At 42.1% G+C, this 12693-nt stretch overlaps 1 protein-coding gene across 1 annotated transcript in view; it reads right to left on the bottom strand.

Moving 5' to 3' along the window:
• Positions 1-8682: 8682 nt before the first annotated feature.
• RNFT2 (ring finger protein, transmembrane 2) overlaps positions 8683-12693 on the bottom strand; it is an 85830-nt gene continuing 81819 nt past the window's right edge. The window contains exon 11 of the mRNA XM_072600335.1: positions 8683-9571. Coding sequence (XP_072456436.1) covers positions 9563-9571 — 9 coding nt within the window. The 3' untranslated portion in view covers positions 8683-9562. The remainder of the gene's footprint in view (positions 9572-12693) is intronic.

Here is a 12693-nt window from a genome sequence, read left to right on the forward strand (position 1 = left end):
CTCATTCTGATGTTTTTTCTACTACCTTGACTCAGTCCCTTTGTTATCATCATTATCAATAAATATTTGTCAACCAAGATCCTTCAGACACCTATGGGAGACATAACCCCTTCCTTTCAAGAAATTATGGTGATTTTGTCCCTGAACATCAACCCTACTCACCTAGACATCTTCCATGTGATGATGAACCTAGATTTTCTGTGGCATCAGAAAGTAGAGAGAGAATCCAAATGACTCCCCTAGACCTTCATTTTCTCATCAGTAAAATCAGGGAGTTAGACCCAATGGTCCTCTGAAATCCCTCCCAGCTCTAAATTCATGTCACCATTCCCCAAAGTCACGATATTCTCCTTTATAAGAAACTAAAGAGAGGTTCCTTCCATTCTACATCTGAGATACTAGGAGCCTAATCAGTCCTGAAAAAAAAAAAAAGAAGAGAGAGGATCCATATATACACCATTCCCCCTGACCATAAATTATGGCCAGTGCCCCAATCTTGCCTCAGCTCTGAACTTTCCCCCTGTCACTGTCCGTGGTGCTGAAGCAGGAGCCTGGAAGGCCCTTCCTTCTCACTTCGGCCTCAGAATCAATATCTCACTTCCTTCAAGACCTAACTCAAGTGCTAACTTCAACATCAGAAGTGTCAAACATACCATCTGCTGCCTGCATGAGGCCTGAACCAGATTCAAGTATAATTGCAAAATATTTCACAAAATAAATAAAAATACAGTTGTTGTTCAGTGAGTTCAATCACGTCCGATTCTCTGTGATGCCATTTAGGGCTTTCTTGGCAGAGATACTGGACTGGTTGACCATTTACTTCTGCAGATCATTTTACAGATGAGGAAACTGAGGCAAACAGGGTGAAGTGACTAGAACATAGACAATGTTAATATGCAGTTTTCTAAATCAATAATGTGCTCACAGTCACCCAGGTAGTAATTTAGTGATTAAATTATGTAGAGGCCCCTTTTCTATTTGACTTTGACACTACGGATCTCTACAAAGGCTTTCCTGATGCTCCCAAATGCCAGGACTCTCCCTTTCAAATTACCTCTATTTACTACCTTGTCTACATTTATTTTGCATTTATTCTACATAGGAGAGGGCATATGGTGTAGTGGATAGAGTGCTGGCCTTGAAACCAGGAAGACCTAGGCTTAAATTCCACCTCTGAAACATGATTCAAAGCAAGTCACTTAATCTCTCATATTCTGGGCCAGCAGATCTCAAACTAGTCTCTAGTATATAGCAAACCTTAAAGCACCAGAAAAAATGTGATTTTTTATAATTATACTGCTAGGATATTATACTACTATTAGTAGTATACCACTATTAATCTCCTACTCTGATGCCTCTTTATGGAATGAAATGCAGACTGGTGATGGGTCAGGATCAGTAGATCCAGGAAGGAAGGAAACATAATTAGTAGTGGGTACTTAATAAATACTTGTTGATTATTAGTAGCAATAATAATATCTTAAGACTGTAGTAATTTCATCAGTGGGGTTGCTCTTCCCAAACTGTATCTCCTCTAGAACTCAGCAGATGCTCCTCTAGAGTTTCTATGAGCAAAAAATCCGTTGCCCTACAGCCAATGAGGTGATGAGTCTCTCCAGACCTTGAGAAGGCCTAGTGTCTGAAGTCAGGATGATCTGAATTCAGATCTGACCTCAGATACTTATTAACTGGGCAAATCACTTCATCTGTCTCAGTTTCTTCATCAGTGAAATGGGAGTTTAATAGCACGTACCTTATAGGGTTGTTGTCAAGATCAAATGAAATAACATTTGTAAAGTGCTTGGCACGTAAGTGTGATAGAAATATTAGCTATGACGAAGGAATTGGGGCCCCAAATTTCCCTTTCCTCATACAAATCTCCAAACTCTAACCTTCATCATTCTGACTTCCATCACAGCCTTCTTTCAGCTCTGAGCTTCCTAATAAGCCTGCACCAGAGAAATGTATCATTATTTAAGTGATAATTAGGACCAGAGGAACCCTTCTCCCCTTCAATAATTATTCCCCTGGAGAGGGTCTTTCTGTATAAGCTGTTAACACTGGTATCCACTCTGTGCCTTACTCTAGCTCATTGTGTTGTTAAAGAAAGGAAGGAAAGAAAGAAGGAAAGAAAGAAAGAGAAAAAAGAAAGAGAAAGAGAGAAAGGAAAGAAAAGATGAGAAGATAAGAAGTGACTTCCTCTGGTTGCTAAAAGGTTATCAGGGCACCCTCTAATGGATCCACTTTCTTGCCCCCTGCTAGCACTCCTGAATGAAACAAACGAACAAATGAAGAAATATGTTCTAATAGAAAGCTAATAGTGCTCAGGGACCAGGAAGTCTCATAGGATGTAGTCCTACTTAGCTCCATCTGGAGTATTGTGCTCAGTTCTGGGGAGATCACGTTCACCTCACCAACCCTCAGTTTCCTTATCTGTTAAATGGGGAAAATAGGTTCATATATATATATATATGATTGTTGTGGGTAAAACCCTTTAGAAACCTTAATGCACTAACATAATTGCTTAGCACAAAGCTTGGCGCATAGTAGGTATTTCATAAATGTTTCTTTCCTCCTTCTCTCCTCATCAGGAACATGGAGAGCTAGAATAAGAAGGGGCCAACATGGAGCAAAATCTATGATCAACTCAAGTATTGTGCCAGCATCCCCCAAATTAGAAATTTAATAAGTATAAACAAAATATTAAAATCTACATTCAAAACAAAGAATAAAATCTTAATAGCCATTAATAACCATACCCATTCCACCATCCTTCATCTTTAAAATGCTGTGACTTGTCATGATTATGTCCAACCCCTATGCTTATTATTTTAAAATAGTTCACCAGAAAGAGACAGGACCACAAAGAACTTCAGACCTAAATGGTTGGGGAAAAAGATGGCAGAGTCAATATTGATTTTACTGATGTGTAATAGAGTTTTAATTGCCTGTGTTTTTTTTTTGTTTTGTTTTGTTTTTGTTGTTGTTAACTTAGAACTATGATTTCACTGATTTAGAGCATTGAAGAAATGGGTTAAAATTCTGCTTCTAGCACTTTCTGGCTTTGTGACCATGGGCTAGTCACCTCAGTGTCAGTTTTTTCATCTGTAAAATGAGAGGGTTGTAGTTCACTCTACATCTTTGATCCTGTAAGTCCCTCTCCCTCTCTGGGACTTGGTGTTCTTGTCTGTAAAATGAGAAAATTGGATGAGATGGCCTCTGAGGTCCCTTTCAGCTCTTGATCTATGATCCTAGGAATGGAATAGTAAAATTGAACTGGGGAACTCCTGGTGTAGAAAGCCCCTCCATTGAGGCAGATCAGAAACTCTGCTGTAACTTCCAGTTTTAAAGAATTGCTGGGGGATAGGATATAGGAGGGTGGAGCAAGCGGGGCAGGAATTGAGAGATTACATGACTTGCCTATGGTCATACAGTTGTAAGAGTTGAGACTTGAACCCAGCTCTGGACTCCTAATCTGACCTCTCTCTACTCTAACAGTTGCCTTTTAATTCCAAATTAATGGCTGAAAAATCTCACACTTTATGTTGATTCTCAGTTCAATGGTTGAAAGGTAGAATACACCTTGCTACCTGATGGTGTATATTCTATCAAAATTCAAGGACTGGAAATGGCCATGTAGGACACAAACTATATTTTGGGGATCCCTATCCAAAGAATGAGTACAAGCTGTGGGCACAGTGGGTATTATCAAAACTTAAGGACTAGAAATCCATATGTGGGACACAAGCTATTTTTGGGAGCCCCTACTCAAAGAACTAATACAGACTATGGGTACAGTGGGTACGGAGCAAATATTGATCCTTGGAACCAGTTAGGATTAGGAGAGAAATAGAAGACTTGATTCTTGGCTTCATAAATATAATTAATGATTGCTTTACCTGGGACAAGCAATAGTGGGTGATTGGGGGTATACACATACCCGAGGTGTGCTTGCTGGGAGTGGGTAGAAAGAGGAAGCCCATCCTGGTTTCTCCACTGTTGAAGGAGGAGGAAATTGGCAGTAGAGGGGTAGTGTAGGCAGGGTAAGAAGAATGTCCTTTCCCACCTCAGTGGGACTTCAAATTCCCTTCCCTGGCACAAAGCCCAGTTACCTCACCCTAGTTATGGCTCTGCCTGCCTAAACAGATCTTATGGATCCATGGGATCTCAGAGTCCATCCAGCCCTTCAGATTACAGATGAGGAAACTGAGGCCCAGAGAAAGGAATTGACTTGCCCAAGGTCATACAAAGGATAATAAATCTAGAATTGGAAGAGAATTCAGAGATTCTTGAGTCTAGTCCCTTCATATTCCCAATAAAGTAATTGAAGATGTTGGGTGACTAATCCAAAGTCACACAGGGAACGAACCCAAGAGGGAGGATTTCAGGGACCAAGATTCTCTGCTTCCTTGAGAGTTGATGCTCTTTCCATTGTACCACACTGCTTCACATTCTTGTTTGGAATGCTTAATGCCAAAGATTTACCTCTTTGTTGTTCTTATCTCGAGTGCCCAGCACAGAGTATATGCTTCATAAATGCTAGTTGATTGATTAACAGAAGTCATTGGCATTCTCATATTGAAGGAGATGCAAATCTTTTATTTCCCCAGGCTGGAGAAAATCCTGTGTCCTTGGAGCAAGCTGGATCCCATTTTCCTAGAGGGAATCTGGAACGTGAGTAGCCACTGGCCCCGAAGGGTGGCACCATGAGCAGAAAGTGGAGGACATCAAAACACCTCTGGCAACGGGAATGCCGAATTGGACTGGAGGCAATCTTCAGACATCCAGCAGCAGAAATAGAAACAGAAACCTATCCATATATATACAAATCCATATATATACACATATATATATAAGAGAGAGAATAGGAATATTTATCATCTCTGCATGCCTTGTTAAGAACGGGCGTTCCCGTTCCTTTTATGCGATTCAGTATGAACATTTGTCCCCTCCGCGTTTGAGGCGCAGGAAATGAAGGCCTGCTGGGACAAGGCTAGCACATTTCCCATGGCCAGAGTCAAACCCCTGGTGAGAGTGACAGGGGGATACAGATGAGGGAATGGAGACCTGCTAGTCTTGACACGGGGTGGGCACAAGGTCCAGGGTGTTTCCACCTTGGAACATTCTGATGAGCCCTAATTTGTGTATATAGAACTTCTGTCCAGTCAGGGGCAGATTCATTTTTCTATCTGTCTGGTGTCTTTGGTGCTCTGTTTTCATGTTTGCCAGGTGCTAATTTGCCTTTCTGGTGCTACCATTTTACTACAGTTGCTTATGGGGAAGGGAACTGGAGAGAAATTCATTTCACTTGTTCAAAGTTTTTGTTTTAAAAGGGATGAATTGCCAAGTTCTGTTTGCCATATTCTCTTTCCTGTCCTTGGGTCCTTTTGGGCACACCTTGGGCACTGGTAAGGGCGTGGCAAGCCTGAGCAAGAAGAAACCTGGCCCCATAAGTGAACAGGGATTTCTCCCCCTCCTCAAGGGTTGCCCTGGGAATCCATTCCACAGCAATTCCAAGGGATCTCTGCTCTTGGATTTTGGGGATTCAAGAGCCAAGATGCTGAATAGGATTTTTAAGCAGGGACTGGAGGGGAGAAGCTGACAGGCATTCCAGCTGTAAGTACCAGACTGGCAAGGCATCAGAGGTTTTCAAGATAAGTTACTATTTTCAGAAGTTTATAGATCAGTTATAAGAATGCACCTCTGAGTGCAACTTGGCTATAGAGTCTCCCCTGGGAGCAATTATTATTTTTGTTTTCATTAAAAAAACCAAAACAAAGTAACAACTGGTATTATACATCTGTGCTGGGCATTCCATCTCCTGTTATCTCAATGGGCAAGAGAGTGAAGGCTCAGACTGTAGTTTCCAAATGATACACAACACATTTTGTGGGCAGCAGCTTTGCTCACTTTGGTGGCTGGGAGTCCCAGCTGTGAGAACACAGTGAAAGTAGCAGGAGCTCATTGGGCTCATCTGGCTGAAATGGGACTGATCCCTTGGCATTTGAAAGAGGCAGGTCCCTTAGAAGACAGAAAGAGCTTAATGGCAGGATCCCAATTCCTGCTGCCATTCCCCTCAAGCCTTTTCTAAATAATATTTGCATTAAATTTTTTTTTAAAAAGACAACATATAAAGACAGTTGAACCACCCTCCATTCTTTCACACACCGTCAGTCCCCTTCAGTTGGATTTGACTTTGTGGGGCAGACGTGATGCTGACATTAAATTCAATATTCCAGGTCCTTTGTATAGTCCCACAAGTTCTTATTTTGGGACTTTGAGTCCTGTTGATGGATATTGGAGTTAGGCATCTGAAAGGAAGGCTGAGAAAAGGAGGCCAGCACACACACATACCTGTGTCCTTTACCTATTTGGGGATGTTAAGACTCTCAAAACCCTTTCCTGGCTTAACAGTATCTGTTCCATTGTCCTTGACTCTTGCCTGGGGTTTGGTGGTTCCACACGATGGTGTTTATTTAAGGGCTGTCTTTTCCAGACCCCTCTAGTATTTGTAGGAGTGTCTGGTGGCCTCCAATCTTGGGGCACAGAGGGAAACACTCCCAGTCAGTAATAGCCTTCTTGGACTTGGATCCCTCTTTCCTCTTCAGCTAGCTTTTAAATCACTCCTCCTGGGAGAACAGAATTTCTCCCAGCTAAAGGTGTGGGGGTTGTAGTCTGGGGCGGGGCAGGGGAGACTTTGATCTCAGGAAAGCTAGTCTGCTAAGAGAGCCAGGCACACCCCAAAAGTTTTATGGCTAGGACTCACTGTATATAGCTTCCATATATTATTAGTAAATATATATATATCTAAACCTTGGGTTTTTTTGGGGGGAGGAGGCACATCATTAGTATAAGTGTACTTTGTTGTGACCCCTGCTTTTGACAAGGGACTGTTTTTATGCTCATTTTGATATGAGACTTGACTCCTGATTGATGTTTGTATTAGGAAATTGATGCATGATATATACCCATATGTCTCTGCTGTCTTCTCATCGCATTATGGGGATTGCATGGTATAGCAAGCTGGGCAAATGGTTATTGTCCGTATTTTGACCATGAGTTCCATCTCTCAGGTTCTTCCCCCTCTCATTTTTTCACTCTTCCTCTCTCCCCCTGTTCTCCAGATGCTAAGAAGTCATTGATTTTGACGAGCTCTGCAGAGCCTCAAAGGAGATGGAGAGAGGGAGGAAGGGAGGGAGGCAGGCAGGCAGACAGGCAGGGCTTAAAATAAAGAAAGACCTCATCTTGGATTTCAGCAGACTGACTTGCTACAGCAGAGGGGGGTGGGTTCTGAGATCATTGTCTAGGTGCTGGCTTCCAGGGAAGAGCTGCCTGGGCTCATTTCTAAAAAAAAACAAAAAACAACAAAAAAAAGGCAAATCCAAAAACAGTGCTCTAGAAAATGGATTACACCCCCAGAAGGTGGGGTCCTTGGAGTCAGGGGTGCTTCTGGGACTTCAAGATTCCCTATCAGCCATCCCTCCCTCCTAAGCAAATAACATCCTTTCTCCTACTCTTTTTGAAGTTGGAGGTAACCAGTTGGAATAACTTCTCACATCCTTGAATATTTACTGAACATACAGGAGGAGCCCAGTGGTTTTCATCAGCGGCAGAATATTGTCAAGAAATTGCCTCTTTATTGAGATCTGTCTGAGCTAAGAGTTGAGGGCTCATACCTGGATCCTCACACAGTTTTGTGGTCTCCAGCTTAGCCATAAGCAGAGAAATCGAGCTGATACAAAAGGATCATTTAAAAGGAAAATAACAAAAGATTTCTAGATGACCACCAGATTTAGAGATAACGGACCCGCATTCAAATCCTGCCTTAGCTGCTTACTACCTGTGTGGTTTTGGTTGAGTGTCACCTTTCTGGACCTCAATTTCCTCATCTATTAAAGAAAAAATGAGGGGGTTCAATTAGGCCCCTTCTTGTCCTAGGTCCTGTTATTCTATGAAGAAGCCTACTAAGCATTTGCCATCTTTAAAGGCAGGGTTTGGAAACTGTATGCTCCTCCTTTCTGTTCTTCACATTACTGTCAGTTCACTGGAAACTCTGAGTCTTTATGGTAACACAAGTGGCCTCACTTGACCCTAGCCATAGGTTAGATATATATGAAAGGAAGTGGTTCCTGATTAGAAATGTAGTGAGACAGTGTGTAGGGACTATTAAGGAGGTGGCTAGAGGGTTTCTTCCATATTGAATTTTAAGTATATAATAGAGATGAATTCATGGCAGCCTTGACTGAGGATTGACTAGGTGATGCTAGAGGACCCTTCCAGCCCCTTCAGGGCTGAGTCAGAACAGTGAGGTGTGAGCACTTCCTAGTAGAACAAGGTAGCTTGCCATCCCATGATTTCATGATTCAAAGCCACTGAAAAGTCCATCTTGATGTATGGTCATGTAACTGGAACGAGGGCCTAAGAGAACCATCCGTGGTTCCATTTAAAAGGATGTATTGTTCCAAGTGGACAAGGCTGGGGATGGTATCCTTTGTTTTTTCTAACCCCTTCCATGACTTTAGGATACTGTCACTTTTCATTTTATTTATAACCTGTTCTGGGTCCCAGTCCCCAGAAGCAGCATGGAAAGGGCACTGACTTTGGTGACAAGAGGACCGAGTTTGAATTCGGTTCTAATACAGACTACCAGTCTGTACCATCTTGGGCAAGTCATGTGCCCTCTCCAGGCTCAGTTTCCTCCTGAGTAAAATGAGGAGGTTGGTTTTAGTTGATTCCCAAGGTCCCTTGCAGTCAAAAACTGGATGATCCAAGGAGCAGCATCTCATTTGTCACCAGCTTTCTGTCATTCCAAGGCAGTGGGTGCTAGGAAAATATTTCTGGCTCCTATCTGCTCCCATATCCAAAGTCCTTTTCAAACCCATTCCTTCTGTTTGTTCACCTGTCCCCTGCCTTTTAATTTCACTAAAAGCCTTGCTTTTGAGGAATGAATTTACTTTAGGGAGAGGTTTCTTAACTTAGGATCCACAGACTCCCCGGGGGTCCAAAGATAGATTTCAGAGGGCCCATGAACTTGGATGGGGGGAAAAATGACACTTTTTATTTCAATATAACTGATTTCCTTAAATCCTATGTATTTTATTAATTAAAAAAACGTGTTTCTGAGAAGGGGCCTCTAGGCTTCAGCAGACTGCCCAGGGGTTCCAGGACATGAATAAAGTGAAAAACTCTTGTTATGGGGAAGTCCAGGAGTTGGGCACAGAATGTTTTTGTAGCGGGTTGTACAGGTTTTACAGTGTGGCTTAGTGGGTCCCCAGGGGTTGCCTGACCTCCATGGGGATGCAACAAGCTTAAGAACAGACCCTTCTGGTTTCTGATATGACAAGTTTGCTGTGCTATCTTTTGTAAGAAGGATTTCATACCTTGAAAACACTTTGTACATATTTATAATGACTTTATTAAAAAATTCAATGCGCTCTCGAGCTCAAAGCCTTGGTCGATCTTTTCCTTTTTCTCATCTGAGGGCTGCAGAAGTGGGTGGGGTCTGAAAAGTAGGAAGGGGCTCTTCCCTCAGGATTCTCTTCCCTATTTTGAGGCCTGAAGATCACCAGCGCTAGATCCACACAAGAGACCGAATAGGAATAGTCAACGCAGACCCCCTGCTGCTCCTGAGCCACAGTGCTAGATTTGGGAGTTGGGGGACCAAGGTTCAAATCCTACCTCTCCAGCTGTGTGACCCTGGGTGAGTCATTTGACTTCCCTGGGCCTCTGTTTTTTCATTCATAAATCAAGTGGAGTTACACACTGGCCTTTGAGATCTCTTCCTGCTCCAGAATGAAGACTCATTCAGTCACTGAAAACTATGACCTTGGGCCAGATTTTCTTCAGTTTCCTCTTTTATAAAATAGGAATGATATTTGTACTCTGTACCTTCCAGGGCATATTGTGAAGAGTGTTTTGTGAACCTTAAAATGCTATAAGAATGGAAAGTACAATTCTGATTATCTCATTTTTTTTTTTAGCAAAAGGCTAAAGTAAACCTTCCTATCACGTAAGATGGAGGAGAAAGAATCTTGTGCCTCCTGCTCTCAGATCCTCTTTCCAAGCAGTCTGATTCAAATGCACAGAGATCATACCAGCTAATGTAGGCGATTCATCCAATTAACATGTTAATGAGCATGCAAATAGGAGCACATTGCTATCCGGATTTTCACCCCCACTAGCCTAACTGTGATGGGAAGGAAGTGCTCAGTTTCCTTCTTCCTCGCTGATTTCAGGCTAATCCATGGTCCCCCTTGGGGCTCAGGGTTAGTAGATCATTGCCTGCGAGCTGGGAAGACCCCTAGAGGGCAGCTAGGTGGTACAATGTGCTGGACCTGGAGTCAAGAAGATCTGAGTAACGACTTCAGACATTGAGTAGCTGTGTGACTCTGGGCAAATCACCTCACCCTGTTTGCCTCAATTTCCTCATCTGTAAAATGAGCTGGAGAAGGAAATGGCAGACCACTCCAATATCAGACACAACTGAAAAAAGACTCAACAACGACAAAACTTCCCAGGGTTATTGAAAGGATTAAATGAGATAATTATAAAACACCTGGAACAGAATTGGCATTTTAAAAATGCTTGCTTTCATGGGGAGGGAGGGGAAGAAAATTGAAAACTTATGGAAGTGATTGCTGAAAACTGAAAACAAATAAATAAATTTGGGAAAAAATGCTTGTCTTCTTCCTCCCTCCCTCATTTAAAAAAAAAATAAATTTTTATCACCTACATTTATCAATGTATCCCTCCTTCTCCCTTCCTGAGGGTCATTTCTTGTAATAAAGAATTTTAAAAGAGTGGAAAAGCATGTCAGCAAAACTAAGTAACAAACTGAAAAACACTGACATTCATTCTATACAGTTTTCCACACCCATAGTCCCCCACCTCTTCCAAAAAGGGAGAGAGGTGCCTTCTCATATCTCTTCTTTGAGGCCATGCATGTTTGACATTATTTAATAGCATCCAGTTCTGATTTGTTGTTATTATTTCCATTTCCATTGTTGTAATCTATATATATCAAGTTTGTCTGGTTCTGCTTTGCATCAGTTCATATAAGTCCTCCCATGTTTCCCTGGATTCTCTGTGTCATTTCTGTTTTAAAAAAAATAAATTTTATTGACTTTAATAGTGACCTACATCTTCCAAAGTATCTCTCTTTTTCCTCCTACCAGAAAGTCATCCTTTATAATAAAATTAAAGGTGGTGGTGGTGGTGGTGAAACCAATCCATTGAAAAAGTCTGACATTTTTGTGGAGGATGTTCAAGGTCAAGTCACCTACCTCTGCAAAGAAGGGAAGGAGGCTTCTCCTATTTCAAGGCCAGCTTGGTCATTATAATTCCACAATATTCAGTTTACACTGTTTTGTTATTCTTTACATCTGAATTGAAGTCACTGTGTATCTCATTTTCCTGGTTCTACTAACAACTTTCTCTCAGTGCACATGGGTCTCCTCATGCTTTCTGTTTCCATCATATTCACTGTTTCTTGTAGCACAATAATGTTGCATTACATTCCTGGACCACAATTTCCTTAAGCCATTTCCTGACTGATGGGCATTAATTTATTCCCAGTTCTCTGCCCCTGCAAAAAGTGCTGTTACAAATATTTTGGTGTCTATATGACCGTTATTTCAGTCTTTGACCACCTTGGGACATATTCCTAGCAGTAGGATCTCTGGATCAAAGGGTATGGATGTTGTAGTCCATTCCATACTTATATCCTGTACATCCAAACTGCTTTTTAGAATGGAGAGAACAATTCCTAGCTCCATTCACAGGGCACTAACATGCCCATCTTTGGACAAACCCTCCAGCACTGAGGATTCCCATCGTGGGTCATCTTTACCAACTGGCTGCCCCCTCCATCAGAGAGGTTGTGCTTGGTCTAAGGTCTCACAGCTACTCAGCAGAAGATGCACGATTTTAACCTGGGGCTTTATTCACTGTGCCATAGTAACAGCTGTTCTCAGATGTTTGTTGAGGGCCTGGTGGAGTCAAAGAGATGCCCTCACCAAAAGGACATTGTTGAAAGTGCCTGGGATATGCCAAGTCACAGACCTGCCACTGGGCAAGTCTTGACCATGGTAAATTCGGCAATGCTATGCCACACCTGAGAAGTGGTTACCTGATTCTGAAAAGCCTAGTTCTCATCTCTACCATGCTCCAAGCACCTCCTCATGTGGCACCTTCCTGGATCAAAGAGGTAGTATGGAGTTGGACAGAAAGTCAGTTTTGTAGACAGGAAGATCTGAGTTCAAGTTCCGCCTTTAATATTTACTAATGTGCTACTTAGTGTGGTTTAGTTGTGGAATCCTGGGCAAGTAACTTAATCTTTGTGTCTCATTTTCTTCCTCTATAAAATGGAGAAGGGGGCAGACTCAATAGCAGTTCTATGCAGTTCTAGATCTAAGAACCTAGAATTCCCCTCTGCTATTCTGTGTGGCCTTAGAAAAGTCATGTCACCTCCATAGGCCCCAAGTCTCATGTGTGAAATTAGGATAATTAGACTTGTTTAATGTGCTCCATAAGGAGGCAGGAAGGATTGCATTTTGCAAACTTGCTCACATAGGAAAAAAATATGTACTATGTTCATGGGAGTTCTTGCCATGTCCACAGAGTGATCTACTAGAAAGAATGCTAGATTTGTAGCTGGGGGAGCATGGTTCAAATTTCACCTGTGTTCCTTAACTA

This window comes from Notamacropus eugenii, chromosome 4, assembly GCF_028372415.1.
Source record: "Notamacropus eugenii isolate mMacEug1 chromosome 4, mMacEug1.pri_v2, whole genome shotgun sequence".
Classification (NCBI taxonomy): domain Eukaryota; kingdom Metazoa; phylum Chordata; class Mammalia; order Diprotodontia; family Macropodidae; genus Notamacropus; species Notamacropus eugenii.